General features: G+C 36.8%; 1 protein-coding gene across 1 annotated transcript in view; it reads right to left on the bottom strand.

Moving 5' to 3' along the window:
* The window catches only part of Bili (FERM domain-containing protein 8 Bili), a 218,594-nt gene that overhangs the window by 194,069 nt on the left and 1,170 nt on the right, over window positions 1-23,355 (bottom strand). The window contains exon 2 of the mRNA XM_065222477.1: window positions 2,044-3,628. Coding sequence (XP_065078549.1) covers window positions 2,044-2,111 — 68 coding nt within the window. The 5' untranslated portion in view covers window positions 2,112-3,628. The remainder of the gene's footprint in view (window positions 1-2,043; window positions 3,629-23,355) is intronic.

The raw sequence follows: 23,355 nt of genomic DNA on the forward strand, positions 1-23,355 counted from the left end.
AGGAGTCCCAATAGGAAATCCCCTGTCCCCTTTCCTATGTGATCTTTTCATGACTAACTTGAAGACAATCCTGAAGGAGAACCATTGGTCGACGACATCTTCAGCGTAGTTAAACGGGAAGTCCTTCCATAAATTTTAGATGAGATCAATAAAATTAACAAGGATATAAAATTCACTCAACAGGGATCAAGAAACGGACACACATGACTTTTCAAGTTAGTACCTAGGACCAGAGCTGGTAAATATCACGGCTGTCATGTGACGATGAGAAAACAGGTCCTCTTACTATCACGAGACGAAACTACCTATCATTAGCTTTCTTGTCATTTTTCAATGATCAAGCACTCATTGAATAATTGTTATGTGGTTTTGACATTAAAATATCTAACAGATTTAGATTAATTTAAGCAAACAACCTTATCTAATCGGTGGAGTGAATACATTATTAAGATTTCCTCGGTACAGGTAACTTTAATAGCATTAAATGAGCTAGTAATTACGATGATCACAACACTTTCACGTTCTGTCATGACAAAAAATTCGATGAGATTTTGAAGAAAATCTCTATCATCGTTTTCTCATCCAATGATAGTGACAGAAGTATCTCTGTAAATATCGCGTGAGATCTTTCATTGAAAATGACATTCGCCAGTCCTGCCTAGGACACACCAACGAGTAAGCAGTGCTTCTACAGGATTAAGATTAAGATTATATTTAAGTTCACCTAGCTTCTAAGTGAAAATGTACATAGGTTAATATATATTCGGTAAAATGCGATGTTTTCTTCAGTCAAGTATTAGTACAAAACACTGAAGAAGTCTGTACATTGTAGACGAAATACGTCAAGGATAAGCAAATAAGGTTGTGGAATGAAATGAACATTACTAATCCTTCTATCTATCTTTATAATTTAACAACATTGTTTTTCAGCAAAGTTACTAGATATATTTGTGTCTATAACTTTGCTGAAGAAAAAATGAGGATCACTCTAATTATCCTAGTAGAGCATAAGTATGACCGATGAGGCAAGATTCAATCAGTTCAGTTTTAGCATTAAGTGAGACAAGTGTAATCAAATGATTTAGTTCAATAAAAGTTTTTTTATATAATTATTATGAGAACCGTCTCGTAATCATAGACTTCTTCTCCGCAGACACTAACCTTTTAAAGTTAATAGCAACAGAGTAAATATTAGCCGCCGGCATGTTCTGAGGCATAATAGCTCTGATCAAGGGAAGTAAAGCCGTTGGTTCCCGGTTCATGAGTTGATGGGTCCAGGTGTGGGAGGTGTCTCCCTGGCGTCGGTAACATTAGTGCTCAGCACTCAGCTCAGATCGACGGAAAACAAAACAAGGGAAAACAGAGTTAATATTGTTTTCGTGCTAAATTGCCGATTCGGACCGCAAATTTATTGACAGAGTAAATTTCCAGGAAATAGTGTATTTAGCATTTTTCCGGAAATAATGTATGTAGGAAATTGGGAAACGTGATATTTGTCATTACCCCCTCCCCCAGAGAGAAATACTGGCTGCGCCACTTTATCGGAAATTCTCGATTAACAACCCTGATCCTGGGAATATCGTCGGTCTTATGTAACACTGTCACCACTCAAAATAAAAATCATCGAAAATTTCACTTTGTTTTAGACTTTTGATGATAATTGTATGACTGGATGTTTTTTTTTTTCAATCCTACGCTAAAGAAATAAACGGCCTTTGGAAATTAGATAGAATAAAGTAATATAACTTGGTTTTTTGTATACTTTCAACCGATAAAACGGAAAAATTGCAAATTTCGAGTTGTGACAGCATTGCAGAACATCGACGATATAATGATTTTTGTGGAAAAGAAAAATAATTAATAAAAATAATAACACTGTGTCAGTCCCCCCTAGCATAATTACCTAGCTTACGCCAATGCTGAATGCCAGGCAGGACTCAACAACAGATGGAAGATCAGATATATTCGAAATCGAACTACAGCCATGAAATATAATCCATTAAATCAAAAACGATGACGCTTCAATAATAGAAAAGTACTCACTGGTAATCCGGTGGAACCTGGGGCGAGTACTTCCTTCGGTGGTGATAGGGAACATTTCCAACCGGCATTGGCACTTGACAGCTCAACCCTCACAACAGCTATTGCTCCGTACCCGAATCCGTACCCTACTGCCAGCAATATGTGTGTTTCAGTCGGTTTTTAATGCGTGCTTCCACTCTCCCTGCCACTGCACTCTGCTAAATCAATTTCCGGCTCCGGGACCGTGCACCAGCACAGAATTTCCAGTCCTACAGTTGGATTTCATTCCATTTCCTCCACTCACGATCGTCAACGCGGGGCTTCACCTCTTTCGGCTGGCAGTGACCAGCAGCAGCAGCAGCACCGACGACCGACGGCAGCAAATCAATTCGCATTTTAATTGTTTTCATTCGATATTTTTCCTAGTGCTTCCACTCACTAACATGCACACACCCACACTGCACTCTCGCGTTTCAAATCCGATTAGTTTCCCCCCTTCCGGTTCGATTGCTCTCCACTGAGGCAAAACATTTGCATCAATCAAATCAGCACAAAACGCGAATTGCGGTCTGGCTTCGCTTTTTTGCGTGCGCCCACTGCTGCGGTAATCCGCCGTGTATTCCAACACCCTGTTTTAGATTAATTTAAATATCCTTATTCAAGGCCCCTGCTGTGTCGATGGTGGTGGTGCGATCGTGCAAATTATTATCCCAGACGGGGTGAATCAAATCCCACGAGCCCAACGGACGACCATCGACGAGCGCCGTCCGCGAAGTATGTATATCCATCAACTCCAAGCAACTAGAACTTTCACTTTGATCTAGCATTAATTAACATTTTTAGCATAACTCATTTATAGCATTATTATTCACTTCTGTCGGCTTCCTTCAAGCGACACACCCGTCGCAGTCACCGTTGTTCTTCCACCGCACACCAAGTTCCATCAAAGACGACGGCGGCGGCCATAGCCCTACAGATACACAATTCTCGGAAACGAAAGCTATTACCAACTTCCACCGCCCAGCTTAAGGATGATGTTGTTCCACACTCTTCAAGATATTGCTGTTTCTTGCACTTTCAATCTTGTTTCGACTTTTGACGAGTTTTGGGGTAGAGCGGCCCTACAACTGACTGCTTTTCCCAGCGCACAATAACAACAAATCGGGCACCCTGCTGCTCACAAACACATTCTCGAGAGTTGAAGAAAAAAAAACTCGGAAAACTTTCAAGTGAACCTTTAATCACTTTTCACTCCGGACACCGCATGTCCGTCCCACCCACCAGAGTGGCAGCAACAACGACGTATTGGGTGGTGGTATCCTTTTTCCTCACTGCTGCTGGGGTGACACATTTCTTCTTCTTCGTTTCAAAGCCAGGATAATCGCACTACTACTGGTTGCACTTGAATTATGGCTCATCCTTCCAATAATCGCACTCTCAGTCTTTTCGCCAGACACACACGCACGTCCTAAGAGTTTCCACCATCAAACCAGGGCAAGTACAATGTCGACTTTTCCCACTGCTTCACAACACAGTACTCGACGGGAACTGCGTGCCTCGTTGCTCCTTCTGAATCGCGAGGAATAGAGAGGAAAAACTTGCAAATCTGCATAAAATATTTACCATCTAATTTTCCTTTCGCATGTCGAACATGCGAAAAATAAGCTACACACTAATACAGTATCAGCACTTTGGCAAGTAGGTACCAACCACACCAACACAGTCAGTGATGCTAGTCAGTGGGAACCTACACAGCACTGGGGAAATGTCGGTATAGACCAAAGAAAAACCGAAACAACACTCGCAAATTTCCCTGCTGACAACAGAAACACAGGGAGCAGTCGTGCCACCCACACACACACACACACAGCCACACGCACACAAGCGGTGAGGTACTGTTTTCAGTTTGGTTGGAATAAGGATGAGACTTTGGGGAAACAGTTCGAGACCTAAATACCGTTGTTCATGCTTCGGGTTAACCAACGCCATAGTAGGATTATTAGGAACAGTACGAAGCAGTTTCAATAAGCTATCAATTATGAGCTGGACACTAAATGCTGTCTGTAACTATGTTTATATTTGGCGGATATTCGCATTTCTCAACGCTTAAGTTGATGACATTCTAACACCTATAGGGGAGAGCGGACACTAGGAAGGATCAAGTTTGTATGGTGAATCATAACCCCCTGTTCCCCACTGCTCTTCCAATTCGGAGATGAACTAGCCAAACACTAAAAATCTCCCTAATAAAGAATTTAAAAAAAAAAATGCTCTTCCGCTGTAGGGTCCCCAGCAACGGTGTCAAATTTGAATGAATTTGGTTATGATCTGGGTTTGCGGGAGAATTTTAGATTTTGTATAGGAAAGAAACAAACCTATTGATTGCCTGCCAAAAATTCAAATATTGCTCAACTTTAACCTCGGAACTAGCCGACAAGAAATAATTAAATTCATCGGAAAGAAATCCAGCCCAATTCATTTCAGGCGTACCCCAACCCGAGCAAAGCTGGAGATCAAATTGAAATCAAAATTTGCTATTATGATGTAACTTATTTTGAATACTCCAATTGATCTCATATTGCTTGTCTTAACGGTTAACACAGCAAAAATGGGAGCAACATTTTACACTATTGTAGCAAACGGAAAACTAATCCTGCTTGCAATGAAATCAATTTGATAACTGATTTCGCATTCACAATGTTTAACTGAATACGGGCCTGGCGTAAATGGTTAGCTTTCATGCTTCTCACGCTGAAAGACTTGAGCTCAAATCTCATCCCGGGCCAGTCACGAATGATCTAAAATGTGTTAAACAAGCAAATAAACAATAATCATTAGTTCAACGACCAGGGGTTGAAACAGTTGACGTTTTTTACTACACTCGCTCCGTTGTCGTGCGCGACAGTCTGTTTGTATTCGAACACTCATGCTCTACCGTCGTCTCTCTCACACAACACGAGCGGTTGAATAATATTCGAGCTAAAAGAAAATTATCGAAATAGCTATCATATGACATGTGTGATTTCGTTGTAATTCCTCAATTTGGTGTAAATCAAACCATTTCTGATCAGAAATATTATTACTAGGACATCATTGCTTGCTATTTTCAGAATTCACACAAGCACACCATCAGCAGCTATTATTATGAGAAAACTAAAATACATACTTTACTTCGGCGACGGTGTCGTATGACAGAGCCTGTCATACGACATTTGAGTTTGGTACTGTACTATGATAGCTTGTTTTGCAAGTGTCGGAGGCAAAGGCAGTCAATTATCACAGAAAATGTGTCGACTACCGTGACCGCTTACAAGACTGTCAACGACAGATGAACTATAATTAAATTTTAAACAAGACGTTAACAACAAAACTTCACGTTAAGTTGCTTTCATTTAAAAAGTCTTGACTGCATAATGAAAGCACAAAATGATATCAGACTTATGTCACGACATTTGAAATCAAAATGAGTTTTCATTATGATAGGAACTGCACCTTTTAATATCGATTTGCATTCACTTTGTTAACCGACTTTGCTCGGGAAGGCTCTCATTTGGGACCGCTTCTTTTTATTTTATGCGTAACCGACATTTCTTTCATTATAAAAAAAAACTAAAATTGCTTATCGTTGCCGACGACATGAAGCTCTTTTTGGAAATAAGAAATGAAGACATCAATATATTCCAGAATGAAATACACATATTCTACATATAGTGTAAAACAAGTCTACTAGAATTGAATGATTCTGAACTAAGTAACCCTCAAATTTGAAGACATTGACCACCTGAACAACTTTACCGAAGACGGAAACATTCTAAATCGTAAATAACTCAAGATATATTTTATACAGGAAATTAACTTGCACATTAGCGCTGCATAGTGAGAAAATTATGTACTACTGTTCTCTATCCACCTTGACCTATTGTGCAACCCAAGTAACCAACAAGCCGGCCCCCTTTTTGCAATATAAGGCTGATTTACGACTGATATAAAGTTAGGAAACCCTATATTGACCTTATATTGCAAAAAGGGCGATTATCGGGTAGTTTGCGGGATTGGTGATTACTTGGGAATTTTGCCCAGTACATACATACATTTTCATACATTTTCCCATACAAAATATAAAATTCTTCTCCAAGTCGAGATTGCAATTAAATTCGGTAAAATTATTTTATTTATTTTCATTTATTTATTTATTTATTTATTTATTTATTTATTTAAATTCATATTTTTTATTTATTTATCTATTTATTTATTTTACTCTTTATTGAATTATTTATTTTTTTTTTCATACTAACTTATCTATTTATTAATTTATTTTTATACTTATTTACTTACTTATTTATGTATTTATTTATTTATTTATTAATATATTTATTTATTTATGTATTAAATTAATTATGTATTAATTAATTTATTTATTTATTAATTTATTTATTAATTTATTTATTTATTTATTTATTTTTTTATTTATTTAATTATTTATTTATTTACTTACTTACTTATTAACTTGCTAACTAACTTAATTACTTACTTACTTACTAACTTACTAACTTACTTACTTACTTACTTACTAACTTACTTACTTACTTACGTACTTACTTACTTGCTTACTTACTTACTTACTTACATACTTACTAACATATTTACTTGCTTACTTACTTACTTACTCACTTACTTACTAACTAACTTACTAACTTACTTACTAAGTTACTTACTTACTTACTTACTAACTTACTTACTTACTTGCTAACATACTTACTTACTTACTTACTAACTTACTTACTTACTTACTTACTTACTAACTTACTTACTTACTTACTAACTTACTTACTTACTTGCTAACTTACTTACTTACTTACTTACTAACTTACTTACTTGCTTACTTACTTACTTACTTACATACTTACTAACATATTTACTTGCTTACTTACTTACTTACTCACTTACTTACTAACTAACTTACTAACTTACTTACTAACTTACTTACTTACTTACTTACTAACTTACTTACTTACTTGCTAACTTACTTACTTACTTACTTACTAACTTACTTACTTACTTACTTACTTACTTACTAACTTACTTACTTACTTACTTACTTACTTACTTACTTACTTACTTACTGATTTATTTACTTACTTAATTACTTATTTACTTACTTACTTACAAGTTACTTACTTACTTACTTACTTGTTTACTAACTTACATACTTACTTACTTACTTACTTACTTGTTTACTTATTTTTTTTATTTTTTTTATTTATATTATTTATTTATTTATTTATTTATTTATTTATTTATTTATTTATTTATTTATTTATTTATTTATTTATTTATTTATTTATTTATTTATTTATTTATTTATTTATTTATTTATTTATTTATTTATTTATTTATTTATTTATTTATTTATTTATTTATTTATTTATTTATTTATTTATTTTATTATTTTTTTTTTTTATTTATTTATTTATTTATTTATTTATTTATTTATTTATTTATTTATTTATTTATTTATTTATCTATTTATTTATTTATTTATTTCTTTATTTATTAATTTATTTATTTATTTATTTATTTTTTTATTTATTTATTTATTTATTTATTTATTTATTTATTTTTTATTTATTTACTTATTTATTTATTTATTTATTTATTTATTTATTTATTTATTTATTTAGAGTATTGCCATATCACGATGTGTTTTGAAGAGGTGACAAAAAGTTTATGATTTTGAAAAAAGTTAACCAAACACGCAGCTTGAAAACATCATTAAATGAACATCCGAGTAATTGCTTTTGAATGTGACTAATTCGAGAATATCGATTTAAATTCAGTCTGCATCGTGCTCTTTTGCCGTGGGGATCTATTTGGTTTTTGCTGAAGGAAGTGTTACTGCTATCTGAAGTTACAAAAGTAAGCTGAAAATGAAAGCAACAATGAAAGATAAATAAACTACCTGCATGAATTTGAATTTTGACATGATAACATGCTCTTGATCAAGGTAACCGCTGAGTTTCAAAGTTAACAATTCCGAAGAACTTTGAGATTTGGGCGTAATTGCTTTTGTGAACAAAAGCACGTCAATCGCCAATTTCTCGCAAATTAAAGAACAATCTCGCAAACAAACTATGCCAAATGATAGATAAACCATTCGTCTACCTATTTGTGTTGTTAGTTTTTTAGATTGAGCTTTAAATCACGAGAAATCAGCAAATTACGAGTTTGTTTACAAAAGCAATTACGCCCGAATCTCGATATTGGTGATAAAATCATTGAAATTGGTTCAGGGGCAGCTGAGTTATTAACGTTCAAAATCTTTCATAATTTGGTTACATGTTCCATTTTCAGTTTTCATAAAGTGTACCCCCATATAGAAATCAAAGACGTAGTCCTACGTCAAAAGTTCTATCATATCATACAACTGCAGTACCAGACAAAATAATAACATTCAGCAGAGTTTTTCATTTAAGAATAGTCATGCGGCATATCAACATTTCAGAAATTTGTGGACATGTCATATAGAGGCCATGTAAATTGAAGCCACCAAATGTCCCTGAAACAGGTTCCGGAAGCCCCGCTAGAAGTGGCAAATCTCTGCTTTCTACAAAAACTAGCCATGTGGAAAGAGAGATCGAGAAGGATTAGTAATTTGCATTTAATTCCACTTCCTTCTTTGCACAGATACGCGTATTTCGAAAATTAAATTTAAGTTTACCTAGCTTCTAAGTGAAAATGTACCTGGGTTAATATATATTCAGTAAAATGCGATGTTTTCTTCAGTCGAGTATTAGTACAAGACACTGAAGAAGTCTCCACATTGTAGACGAAATACGCGTATCTGTCAAGGATAAGAAAATAAGGTAGTGGTATTAAATGGAAATGACTCTCTCTTTATAAAGGTATTCCACGCCCACATTCATCACTTTGTGAAATATCAACAATTTCCGACATATGTGGGCAATTCATTGGACACCCTAGCATTTCAGAAGAGTGACAACAGCCTCTCAATGTCCCTGGAACAGGTTGCGGAAGCTCCAAAAGGGAGTAACCAATATCTTATTTCTAAAAAAACAACTCAACAACTTTCAGAATTTCATGGACATGTCATTTATAGACCATTGAGAAGAGTGATAATGGCTACCCAATGTCCGTGGAGCAAGTCCCGGTCAACCTCTGATTTCCACAAAAAGTAGTCATGAGGCAGATCAACATTTTCATAAATTTGTGGACAATTCATTAGACACCCTCTCAATTCAGCAAAGCGACAATGGCTACCCAATGTCTCTGGGACAGATTCCGGAAGCCCCATAGGAAGTGGTAAATCTCTGATTTCTACTAAAATTTGTCATGCGGATTATCAATATTTTCAGAATGTTATGGATATTGGAGAGTATGCCACCTGACAAGAGAGTCATTAGAAACCCGTTTAGCATATCAAAATTTTCTAATATGTTTTGACACGTCATTCGACACCATGTCAATTGAGCAGAGTGAAAAGTCCCAGTGTCCCTGGGACAGGTACTGGAAGCCCCGGAGGAAGTGGACAATCTATGATTTCAACAAAAAATAATCATGCAGCAAACCAAAAAAATTTGCAGAATAACAATGGCCGCATTATGACCCTGGAACAGATGCCAGAAGCCTGGAGGGAATAGTCAATTTATAAATTCAACAAAAAGTAGTCATGCAGCAGATCTACATTTTTAGAAATATGTGAACAACTCATTTGACACCCTACCAATTCAGCAGAGTGACAATGACCACCCAATGCCTCTGGAACAGGTTCCGGAAGCCTCGGAGGACGTGGTCAATCTTTTATTTCTATAAAAACTAGTCATGCTGCATTAGACTGATGCAAAATTTGAAATTTTCGCTCCACAGTTCTTAAACGGTTCCAAATTGGGTCTTGCTTAGCCTCCCAAAATTTGAACTACTTTAGTAAGAAACTGACTTGGCACAAAGCATTGCAAGTTTATATGGGAATCACTATGGGAAAACTTATGTTTTTATTCATATCTATCTAACAATTCACCACACAATTATGCTTTTAAAAATGATAGCAGTGATTGTAGCAAATTTTCTCAGTTACAACTTTGTTCAAACCCATTTTTCAATCAAATGTAAGGAACAAAAGTTATTAAGGATTCAAGTCACTGATGTCTTATGATTTGCCTGTTCAGCAGGCAACATTGGTGTTTTTGGTGGGAAGAATAGAGCACAAATATCATGGCTACTATGCCACACTGCAGAATACAGCGTTGCCCACAGAACAGCTGCTTGATCATGCCATAAGATTATCAATCTCTTAAACAATTAATAACAATTCAATTTGACATTTGGCTAAAAACAGTATTCGGCAAAGTTGTAGCTTAGAAAATTTCCGGTAAGAATAGTTATGAAATTCTCGAAAGAGCAATATGTAAAATGGGTAGAAGACAATGAACAAAAAGTTTGGTTTTCCCATAGTAATTTCCATACAAACTTTGAATAGTTTGTGCCAAGTCAGTTTCTTACCAAATAAGTTTAAATTTTGGGAGGACCTGATTTGAAACCGTTTGAGCACTGTGGAGCAAAAATTTCAAATTTTGCATCATTCTAATGCTGCATATCAAATTTTTTTTGAATCTTACGGACATGTCATTTTAGCAGACTGGCAACGGCCACCCAATGTCCCTGGAACAGGTTCCGGAAGCTCCGCAGGAAGTGGCCAATCTCTGATTTCTTCTTAAACTAGTTATGTGGCTTATCAATATATTCAGAATGTTATGGACCTGTCCTTAGAGACCATGCCACCTGACACGAGATACATTGGCCCCATACAGTTCCCAGCCAACAATTGTGTTATCATTACTAAATTGCTACTCTGCCAAGTGAATCTTTATTCGGTAAAAATAAAACGTATAAAGTGCATAGAATTCAACTATACGTACAAATCTGGAGGCCATATACGTGCATGTGGAAAAATGCCCCTACCTTGTATGATTTCATATGATTCAATAGGGTACTTTATACAAATCCATGTACACTCAGGTCTTTTTTCACACGGGGGATACGGTCCGTGTAAAAAAAAACCGTGTAAAAAAAAACCTACGAGATTTTGATTTTTCGCATGCTTAAATGTTTTTAAAAAATCGGATTTTGATGCCATTTGTAATTAAAGCATGATATGGTACATATAGACATATTTTAAAAATTTATGTATTTACACCAAAAATTGTGATTTTTTTTTTTAAGTATGCCATTCGATTACAAATAGCTTGAAACGGATAATGTGATTGGAATCAAGTCGATAGGTTGTATCGTTGTCGAGAAATCGTTAAAAACGTACCGTGTAAATCGTGGAAAACCGTGTAAAAAAAACCGTGTAAAAAAAAACCGCGTAAAAAAAACCGTGTAAAAAAAGACTTCAGTGTATAACTTTATCTTGCATCTACACGCTAAAAAAAACGTTCCTATTTTCGATAACAAAAAATCACGACTACGTGAACTAACAGCTGCTTCAAACGTGCACATAAACGTGGTATAAAAAATTCAGCTTTCATGAAAAGAACAACAAATCCATGAACACAATTCAAGACCAGACATGGAAAATCATTTACATTCATTTGCCTCTAACTTTTTTCATCAACAACAGTCCGCAAAATGATGTACAGAGCTTTGTAGGTTTTGTAATTAGCTACAACTTTTGCCCGTAACTTAAATCTGTATCTCTTATGCATCACGAACTAGAGCGGGCAGAACTTGATACTGTTTTTCAGTGAATGTAAAATACATTCACTGAAAAACAGTAGTGACTTCTGTTCGCTCTGGTTCGTCATGCATACGAGATACGGATTTGAGTTGTTAACAAAAGTTGTAGCTAATAACAAAGCCTATAATAACTCTACTCATCATTTTGCGGAATTTTGTTAATAAAAAAAGTTAAGGACAAATGAATGTAAATGAATGCACGAAATGAATGCAAATGATTTTCCATGCCTGTTCAAGACTGTTTAGCACCCCAAACCATTTCGTAACGCATTAACACGCATGAAATATAATCATGATATCGTGACTTCATTAACCCTTAAGCGTGATTTACGTTTCTACTTTCGTGAAAGTTGTTCAGGCAACTGTTATTTTAGTGTAACGCATGCGAAAAAGTTAAAGTGAAATCTATGAAATGCCTACAAAAGAGGAAATTGTCGTTCTGCTGCTGCGCCAGCTGCAATCAGGTGAACTACCTGATGATACAGTCAAGCATGTACTCCTTGAACCGTCGGAACTGAGCAACATTACGAGTGATACGTTGCAGCAGCAAATTGAATCCGAGGGGCCACTTATTGTTGAACGAAGCGCCTCCAACGTAGTGAAAACCGATATCGGGGTGCAATATGTTCTTCTTGAGGAAGGAAACTGCAATGAGTTGATTCAAGATACAATAAGTGACCCATGGAATTCATTGGAGGAACTTCTTGTATCAAGAGGACTCGGACATTACCAAGAACTCCTTCAAAATGTTCATGGCATTGTTTTTATTTCATATGGGCAATGAAAAAAATAAAGTACTATACGCATTTGTGCGTATTAACGGGTGGCAACTAAAATTTTGGAATTTTTTCGAGGCCTCTATGCTCAACAACAAACGAGCTCAGAGAGAAATAAGAGTGTGTATGTGTCAGCTCTCTCTTTTCTCTTTCTGCTAGTATTTTCTGTTTTGTTTATGCTTGCTCAGTTTTACTCAAAATGCCGTCGAAACAAGAAGTATTTCGCGAACTGCACAGAAATCTCGGCAAAAAGTATACGGTACAACATTTTAAAAGCGAAAATGTTGTGGCTTCGACTGTTTACCATATCCTAAGATCCCCAACAACTGCTCGCAAGCAAGGTAGTGGAAGACCAGCCAAAATTATGGACGCAAAAGGACGAGAAAAGCATTTCTAAGCCATGGTTCAAGCCCTCTGGTTTGGCAATCAATCAATATGTGTACCAGAACGAATGTTTGAAGAAAATTTTGATCCCGTTTGTATGTATGTATGTATGTAAAGGATACCACTCATTGTTGCAAGGCACAGCCATTAGACAGTGGATCATCCTCCAAGTATGACTTGATCAAGTACGATACCTGGTTGTATTCAATTTACCATTGTAAGAAGGGCCAAAAACGGAGGGGCGGACCCGTAAGCAGATACACTTACGCGCAATCCGCGGGATCAGGAGAATCGCCTTCCAATGATAAAATCCTACAACCCGATGTAGAACAAGCCATCATACGAGGGAACGTCCCAATGAGTGGGGAGAAGAGCCCGCCGTCAATTCACGAAATGTTAATGACAGGGAGTTGGCAATTCCACTCTCCCCATCCAAATCGCTTCAATCCGGTGCCCTGGTGGTCCCATCCCTCCCCTATGCATTTAATGTGTGTATATATATATATTTATATCGGCATTACCCGTTAGATTTTGTCAACACAATTTTGCCTTCTTAGCTTTTCAAAATCTTTAATAAATGCTAATCTTATCATCTGACCTATTCCGCGAGTTGATCCCGTTTCTACAAAAACATCATGTTGATGGACAATACGTGTTTTGGCCGGATAAAGCGTCATCGCATTACGCCAAAAAAACACAATCGTTCCTGAATACCCATTCGATCCCATTTGTACCCAAAAACCACAACCCGACAAATCTGCCTCAGTGTCGCCCAATCGAAGATTTCTTCGGGGTTTTGAGCTCCTTGGTGTACAAAAATAACTGGAGAGCCACGAATTGCAAACAGTTGATTGGTAGAATCAAGAGATGCATTCGCAAAGTTGACATGAAGGCCGTACAACGCTCCTGTTCCGACATCAAACGGAAGCTTCGCCGAACATCCGATTACGGACCGTTTTCAAATGTTCACTATTTTTTTTCAACGATGGACAATGTATCTTTAATTTCAATAAATCAGATCTTCTTCAAGTATGTTTGTCTTTTTTTGACAGCTTGAGAAAGAAATTCCAAAATTTTAGTTGCCACCCGTTATAAACGTAAAGCCTTTATTTTTTCTATTCGATATGTATAATTCAATACTGAAGAGAAGATCCCGAAGAAAGAAACTCTTACGATTCGTTGTTTAAATTCGTGCATTTTGTTCCGATATTCATGAACTTTATTCACGGTCCAAATACAGTCCATGAACTATATTCCTGCTTTCGTGAACTGAATCACCCGAATCATGAGTACGAGAACTAAGTCATGATTTTCAAGAGAAGAGTTCACGTTTTCATGACATACGATGGCTGGGCTGGTGCATGGATTACATCTCTAAAATTATGGCGCATACGAGTATTGGTACAAGACACTGAAGATGTGCATGCACATTGTAGACGAAATACGCGTATCTATCAAGGATAATCGAATAAAATAGTAGAATTAAATGGAAATTACTAATCCTTCTCTCTTTCTTTATACTTCTTGTGGTTGTTTTCTATTCCACCGTGGTCTTCAAAACATGCTAGCCGTATATGGGGCCAAATAGGAAAATACACTTTTCCCATACGGTATCTTAATCATAATTAATTATATCTTAATTCATGCGTATGATTGCAAAACTGTGAACTGCAAAGTTTAAGGAAATTAATTGGGCTTTTCGTTAAACATATTTTCAAGATTGAACACTCACGAATAACATCTCAAAAGGGTGAAAATTGCTCAAATTATGCGATAACTGAATTTTAACCTACGTACATTTTTTCAATAATTCATAACTTTTTTGTTTATGAATTACCCATCAAATACACATTGTCAGTAGGTATCATTTAATCTAGACTACAATAAAAATATAAAAAAAAAAATATTTTTTTTTAATAATTTTGATTTTTTTTTATTTTTTGTAAATCATAAAAAAATTTTTTGCAGTGTAAATTTTTCCTTGAAAGGCACAATACTTGTCCGCAACTTCACGCAAGACATCTCGATCAAACAAATCGTTCGCGAGATATATGTTTTTCTATTGATGCGTATCATTTTTGCATAATCCCTTTTCAAGTGTTAGTCGTGAACAAAACTAGGGAACCAAATATGTAAAATGACATGTTGAACAGTAATAAACAATTGTGTAAAATAACAAGTAATTCTAAAAACATCGATCCGAAACGATTTGCGAATCTGTGTGGAACTACTGATGTACAGAATGCGAACCGGTAGGCGTAATTCCTCCTGGAAGTTAATTCCGGTTGTTCTTGACTTGATATGAAAGTTTCTTTATTCCCCGGAAATATCTGCCGACTTCTTCAGGAAGATTTTCTAAACTTTTTTTATAGTTTCTTCCGACTTGGATCTCGGGAGTGTGTCAGCTTCCTCTAAAAGTTTCATCTAACTTTCACTTACTTAAATCGAAATAGCTTAAATATAATTTGGTGAAATTAATGGAAATTCATTCCCAGGATGTCACTAGTACCGCATATAACATATGTGGAACTCGATCATCAAAAATCGATCCCATTTTAGTGATTTCAAGTGCTATAGAAAGGCATCGATCTGTCAAATTGATTATACCAGCTGTAAAATGAGAAAGGGAATCAAGGGGGCAGTCAATTCTATTAAAATATTTATAACCTGGTTTATTATTCTATGATTTCTTAGCACTTCTGAGCTTATGCCTTTGTGTATCGTTAACTATTTACGTCCTTTATTTATAACTATATAGCTGGATTTAATAAATTTACCACCTTGCTTCACACAGCAAAAATATATTAACGTTTACATGCATGATATGACCTGTCACCCGATGATTAATCCTGAAATGTCATTGTAAGCTGCCATATTTTAACTGTTTACAACCCAGTTTTCTGTAGTTATGGCGAAAAGTGAAGAAAATCCACGCGAATTCTTGTTTAATTCTTCTACTTCTAAATTTGAGCGGGTATATTTTTTTCAATTTTCTTTCTGTAAACTTAGAAGAAGAATGTATGTACCATGTTTTTTCATTAAACTTTTTCTAATTGATTGGAACCAATTGCATAAATCTTTGATTTCATTTGGATTCGTAGGAGGAAAAATACGACCTCGCAAATTAGGAGTTTACTGCATACATTTTTTAAGTCCACAGAAAAGCAGCAAAATTTTGCAACAAGTAGCCCAGTTTATGCGGAAAATATGTTTGTTTTGAGGTAACCATCGTTCCATTCGCAAGAATTTCGCTAGCAGGACGACAAATCGAGCTCTTTGATACCTATAATACCCATGGATTCAACTCTTCATATGCAACCAATTGAATAAACCAAATCCCAACACAAAAATCTACTCCAATTACTTTGTACTTTTTTGCTTAAATTTTTATTTTAGAGATATTGCTTTGTACTAAAAAAAAGTAGAAAGATTGCTCTAAAAGGTAAAAGAGGGGCTAAACAGGATCCTTTGGCTATGCTCCCAGCTGTCTCAAAGGTACCAGGAACGACTATTGTTTACTAGCAACAATAAGCACTATTTACCAAAGAAAGAAATCGTTTGGATCTATTTTGCGTACGGTAAGTATATCAATTTTGGCACTTGTGGTCCAGGTTTTACCCATAGGGCCTAAATCAAATTTAAAATAAATTTTCATGGCTTTATATAAAACAACAAAAAAAGGTTATCTTCCATTTAATTCTCCTAATTAATTTTGGTATCCATGACAGATACGTATTTCGACTACAATGTGCAGTCTTCATCAGTGTCATTCCCACGAAAGAACTTATGAAAATCTAACCCCCTTAAGTACTCATCCCATAGGTAAAAAAGTCAAGATCACATGTATAAAAATGAAACTACAATGTGTTGAATCGGAACTTACCTAACTAATAAAAACCAAAGATTTACGTAAACTAAAGGAGAAAAATCTATACAACTCTTTAATAAGGAAAATCCCAAAGGCTTGGTAGCCATCATAATAAAGTAATGAAATGTCTATGATTCTGTCAAACTATCATAGCGAATCAAAACAAACATTGTGTAGTACTAGAATTTCGACCAGAATGGGGTACGTTAATCGATTTGCTTGGGACCAATAGCCTAGTCAAGTAGTGATCCAATTAAAAATCTTTAGTTTCCACCGGTTGATATTACTGATTAATAACGGTCTTCATTGGTTCCCACCAATCCTGCAGAGCTAGTCAGGCATGGAAAATCATTGTAGCGAAACGTTGTAGCTAATAATAAAATTTACTAAAAAGCTCCATACATCATTTTGCGGAACTCTTTTGATGAAAAAAGTTAGGGGCAAATGAATGTAAATGATTTTCCATGCCTGGAGCTAGTCGAAAAAGAATGGCCGCATTACCTTGACAATTTACAAATCGCTTTTTCGGCCACTTTGTAACTCTTTACTCCTACACGGTAAGAAAAAAGTACTTAAAAGTAAGTTCTTTTCACTCATCTCGGCACTATAGTGCAGGAACCCAAAAGTAGGTAAAGCGGGCCAAAGTAGTTTTCATTCACTTGTGTGTAATTCGTATGGAATTTTCCACTAACTTTCTACCCAGAAGTAACTTAGTTGTACCGAAAAGTAGGTGAATATGAGTATACTCCACGTTGAGTTCCCACACTTTACTACCCCTGTTGGATGGTTTTGCTCCTCCGTTTTTGACAACATTAGAAGGAGACAAACTAGTCAAAAGTAAGTAAAAGTGAACTGACCGTTGGGTACTTTTTTCTTACCGTGTATGGTAAATTCCCATCAGCAAACGTCGGTCTGTGCCTTAAATATGGTGGACATTTTCTTACCCTTTCATTCCTATGAAAATCCCATGTACCTTCCTCCTGACCGTAAATCTAATTTGAGCTGCGTTGAGAACCATATCAGTTCCATTGGTGCTGTATTGTCCCGATTACATCACAACGATCTAGCTCTGCTATTTGGCGACTATAACCAGTCTGGGCTTGTTTGGAACATTTCCGTGAATGATCATCCAACCATTGAAATTCTTCGGTCGTACATGCCTGCTTCCTGCTGTGCTCTTTTGGATGGTTTTAGCCTGCATGGTTTAATGCAAATTAATTCTGTACCAAACAGAAACTCTCGGCTGCTTGATCTTGTGTTGGTGAACGAAGCTGCCGCACTAGAGTGCAGTGTCGGTGAGGCATCCGAGCCTCTGATACATCTAGACGCCGATCATCCAGCGTTGGAAGCATTCATCAATCGATCAGTTCGTGTTCTCTATGAAAACATCGTTGATGTACAAAGCCTGGACTTTCGTAGAACTGACTACGTCGCATTGAATCACTCACTGGTCCAGGTAGATTGGCAGTCGCTTGACTTGTGTTCGTCCATTGATGAAGCCGTTAACTATTTCGACGAAGTTGTTAGCCGATTAATAATGGATTATGTGCCTCTGAGGAGACCTGCTCCAAAACCTGCATGGTCCAATGCTCGATTACAAAACTTGAAGCGTGTAAGATCGAAGGCTCTTCGAAAATACAGCCAGTCCCGTAATCCATTCACCAAGCGATTATTTTCGTTAGCAAGCAAATGTACAACCGTTTTCTACACAAGAAGTACTCAAGGCGTATGCAGACCTATCTCCGGCGTAATCCTTAGCTATTCTGGACGTTTGTGAAGACAAAAAGGAAAGAGGATGGCCTACCGGTTGAGATTCATCTAAGCGATAACAGAGCCAACACTTCTTTAGAGAAATGTAGCCTCCTGGCTGAGCATTTCGAGAGTGTTTTCAACGATTCAACGGCATCGTTAAGCCAAGTTGCTGAAGGGATCAGAGATACTCCCAGTGACGCGTTCAGCTTTGATATTTTCACGGTCACATTGGACCTCGTCAACTCTGCCATCCAGAAGCTGAAATTCTCGAACGCTGTTGGACCTGACGGCATTCCATCGTCCATACTCAAAAAATGCTCAACAGAGCTTTCCTCTCCGCTTTCAAAGCTGTTCAATATTTCGTTACAACAAGGTGTATTTCTCTCTCGTTGGAAATCTTCGTTCATGTTCCCGATTTTCAAGAAAGGAGACAAACAAAATGTGGAGAATTACCGAGGAATTACTTCACTTTGTGCCTGCTCGAAAGTATTCGATATAATCATCAACGACGCTGTAGAAACTACATTTCTCCTGACCAACATGGTTTCCACCCCAAACGTTCGGTCTCAACAAACCTCGCTCCTTTCATTTCCCTATGCCTACGGAATATGGAGGCAGGGGCACAGGTGTACGTCGTATACACGGATCTCAAGGCTGCTTTCGACCGGGTTGATCATGCCATTCTAATTGCCAAACTCGAGACGCTTGGTGTTTCTCATGGACTCACTCGTTGGTTTGAATCGTATCTTACCAATCGAGAGCTTTGTGTGAAAATCGGGTCTGATCAATCGGAATATTTTTCAAACAACTCAGGCGTTCTTCAAGGCAGCAATTTGGGACCGCTGCTATTCTCCATATTCATTAACGAAATCGGTTTGATACTTCCAACTGGCTGCCGGTCATTCTATGCAGACGATGTCAAGATGTCCGTGGTTGTGCGATGCTTCACTGACTGCCTGCGGTTGCAGCACCTGATCGATAGTTTCGAAGAGTGGTGCTCTAGGAATTTTCTCACGTTGAGTGTCCAAAAATGCAATATCATCACTTTCCATCGCAAGCTAAAACCTATTGCATTCAATAATACGACCGATAACCAACCTCTGCAGCGTGTGGACAACGTTCGTGATGTAGGAATTACACTTGATTTTGCTTTGACATTTAAGCTACATTACACGGATATCAGTGCTAACATTTGAAAACGGCACAAAAGCCATTTGTAAACAAATGGTTTGTGGGCCCTTTACTCACTACTTGAAGTACACCCACGCGACACAACAGCAACATCGGGTAGGGGAAATTTTCCCCTTCCTGACGATGCTGTTGGTTTGCGTGGGCGTTCTTCGGGTAGCGAGTAAAGGGCCCACAAACCATTTGTTTACAAATGGCTTTTGCGCCGTTTTCAAATGTTAGCACTGATATCATAGCCAAAGCTAACAGGTAACTCGGATTCTTCTTTAAGATCTCTGATGAGTTTCGGGATCCTACCTGCCTGACAGCTCTATATTGTTCTCTAGTGCGATCGATCTTGGAATTTGGTGTAGTAGTATGGTGTCCGTATGAAACAGTTTGGATAGCGAGGATCGAGTCTGTTCAGAGAAAATTCGTTCGTTACGCTCTTCGCCACCTTCCTTGGTACGATCCTACGAACCTTCCACCCTACGAAGATCGTTGCCAACTACTGGGTATTGAAACTCTTGAACGCCGGCGGAAGATTAAACAGGCAGTTTTTGCAGCAAAAGTGCTGATAAGCGAAACTGACTCTTCCGGGATTTTGGCTGAATTCGAAATCTATGCACCTGAACGAGTTCTACGAACGAGAAGTTTCCTGCATCTCGGACCCCGTGCTGCTAATTACGGATTACATGAGCCAATACGGTTCATGTCTGCCCGTTTCAATGAATTCTATGTTTTTTTTTTTCGATTTCAACTGCACAGTGGAAGCATTGGAGGCGAACCAGCCCCAGGCTGAAATCCTCCCTAATAAAGATAAATAATAATAATAATGCACAGTGGAAACATTTCGTCAACGGATTCAACGTAGTCTGCTGGATAGATGACGATACGGTTCGACACATGCAACTGCTTTCAATCAGCAAATTGTTGCAAGACGGTGAGTAGCTGTCCATTAATGTACACCTGATGAATTTTGCTACCTGATTCATTTTTTGTTCCCGATCAACTCTGCGATGACGGCCTCGACTGATCCAAGGACAACTCCATGCCATAGGACGAGGTTATTTTTTTTTATGATGAAGACCATAGTATTATTATTATAATTCGGTGTTTATTTTTATAATTGATGTGTTTTTCTGTCCCTTTTATATTGTTCCTTGTATTTTGAAAAGATATGGGGTTTTTACGCCTATTTGCGCAAATATTTGCCAAATAAGATTTTCCCCATCAATCTTCATTTAGACAACAAAAGTCCGATGAAGAGAATAATGAATAAATAAATAAATAAATAAATAAGATACTGTCAAGCTTTGCGTGAAGAAAAGGCAGCTCACTGATACCATAGTGGAGTGAAGAGATAGACGAATGATTTTACCATAGGACTAAAGAGTTGCAGAGTCGTCGTCTGCGCCAATGTTTACTGAGCCTGCAACCATATTTCTGCTTCTCTTTTATAAGAGCCAATGTCACAAACGTAAACAATGATTTTTTCCGCGAATTTCTCGAGAATGAAAAACCTCTTAAGTAAAACACCACAATGATTGTGTAGAGGGAGAGTTTCGCTATCCGATAGAAATGGTGGCTTAGATGGATTAACTTTGAAATACGAGAAATTAACGCAAGAAGCCATTGTTTACGGTTTTGACATTAGTACTTCGGAACGCTCAGTCTCGATATCATGAAAATTTTAATTTGACAGATCTATGGCCAACTATACCAGTTATACCACTGTGGCAATATAAAAGGGGTCAACTTTTAGTCAGTTATTTTGCATGAAGTTCCACATATGTTATGTGCTAGTACCATAGAGGTAACTCTAAGACTAGTTGGTCCCGAAGAAAAGTGCTCAAATTTTTGGCTCAGCTCTGGTACTATCTTCGGTCCCAAGCTAATCGATGCACCCCTCGAAACATAGGAAAATACACGGACCCCTCATTTTATCTGTTAAACGTTCATGGCAAATTAAAAACAAACAGTGTGTAGTACTAGAACTCCGACTAGAATAGGGTACGTTAATCGATTTGCTTGGGACCAATAGGCTTGTCAAGTAGTGAGCCAATTTAAAAACGATAGTTTTGTATTGATTGTTGCTGTTTCGTATTGATTGTTGATTGTTAATCATTTTACCACAAACAAACAGACATAACATGTTCATCAAATAAGCATTTAACGGTTAATTTAAAAGTATCGTAGTTGGTAGTACCGCCACCTGTGGCGCGCATAGTCAATTCCGTGGCGTTTGACGTTTACACACTACCGCCATCTGTTCAGCGTACTACCCACCACAGTGTACTAAACAGATGGCGGTAATGTTTTAGCGACGATGTTTTACAGTGAGAAATATTCAATGTGTTATGTCTGTTTGTCTGTGATTTTACATCGACCTTTGTCGAATATATATTCAATATAAATAGCTGAACGTTTGTTCTTCCAGCTTGTTTGTTGACTTTTACAAAACTAACGTTCAGATCAGTCCTATTTTTGGTTTTATATTATTTGAATGAAAACATAAAAATATGATACGATAGAGGTTCAATATGATAAAATATTAACGCATTAGATTTATTTCATCAGAAGCGTTTATGAACTATTTTCACTAGAAAATATGTATGTCATTCGACTGCTGAAAAAGACATTTGCATCTTTTCAATAATTCAATCGACGATGTCGAAGATATTCTTTTTTTAATTCGTTTGTAGAACTTTTGCATTAACTATACCACTATTACTGGAACAGCTACCCTAGCGATTTTTGTGTTGGAGAAACAAATTAAACTACATAGACTGTGACAAATACCCCTCGCCCTGTTCGTAGACTAGCGTAGACTTTTTGCAACTCCCTCCATCCCCCTAGAAAGTCTACGTGGTTTATGAATTTCCCATTTCATCTGAAAAGCTATATAATGAGCTCTTTCCTTTTTACATTTCCATATTTTCAACCCTGAAAAATTATTCCCGCAACTGTTATTTTGTTTGAGTTTTCCTTAGTTTGAACTATCTAACAATGTTAGTCGTTTCGCTTCGTCCTTCCTATTACATATTACTGTTTTCATTATTTGTAGCGGAAGGGATTTTGATTCAATTTCTGTCCTACCCGCGCTTAACCTATCTTTTTCGAACGGATTTGAATTTAAATAATTGATGTATCTACTACAGATGACCTCTAGATTCATTTCCCTCTCCATACGTACTGTTGGATTTGATGAAGGATCACAAATTGCTTAGATTTTGTTAAAAATCTAACACTGCTTCTTGATTCCAATTCCATCATACGAGTTTCAATTCCGTCCTAACGCACTGAAACGCCATTGGACTTTTTTCGTCATAAAGATGAAAGTAGGAAAAGTGGATTAGCTTGAATTGCTTCTTTTGTTTGCGAGAACAATGGGTGTAAATATTCATACTTTGCGCTCTTATAGGCTTTGCGTTATACCTTTTGAACTTAATATCGCATTGAGCACTGTGAAATTATTAATGTGATTGATGTGTTCTACTCGATAGCACTGAAATACCCCATTACGACGAAGAAGCGCTCTACCCTAGTTGAAACGTCTGATAGCCATTATAGTTTTTTTTTTTTTTTTCATCGGAAATAGTTGAACCAACACAGGACAAACCGACCTTGTCA

This window comes from Ochlerotatus camptorhynchus, unplaced genomic scaffold (assembly GCF_037179485.1).
Source record: "Ochlerotatus camptorhynchus isolate MF236.1 unplaced genomic scaffold, CSIRO-AGI_Acam_v1.1 ptg000170l, whole genome shotgun sequence".
NCBI classification, from domain to species: domain Eukaryota; kingdom Metazoa; phylum Arthropoda; class Insecta; order Diptera; family Culicidae; genus Ochlerotatus; species Ochlerotatus camptorhynchus.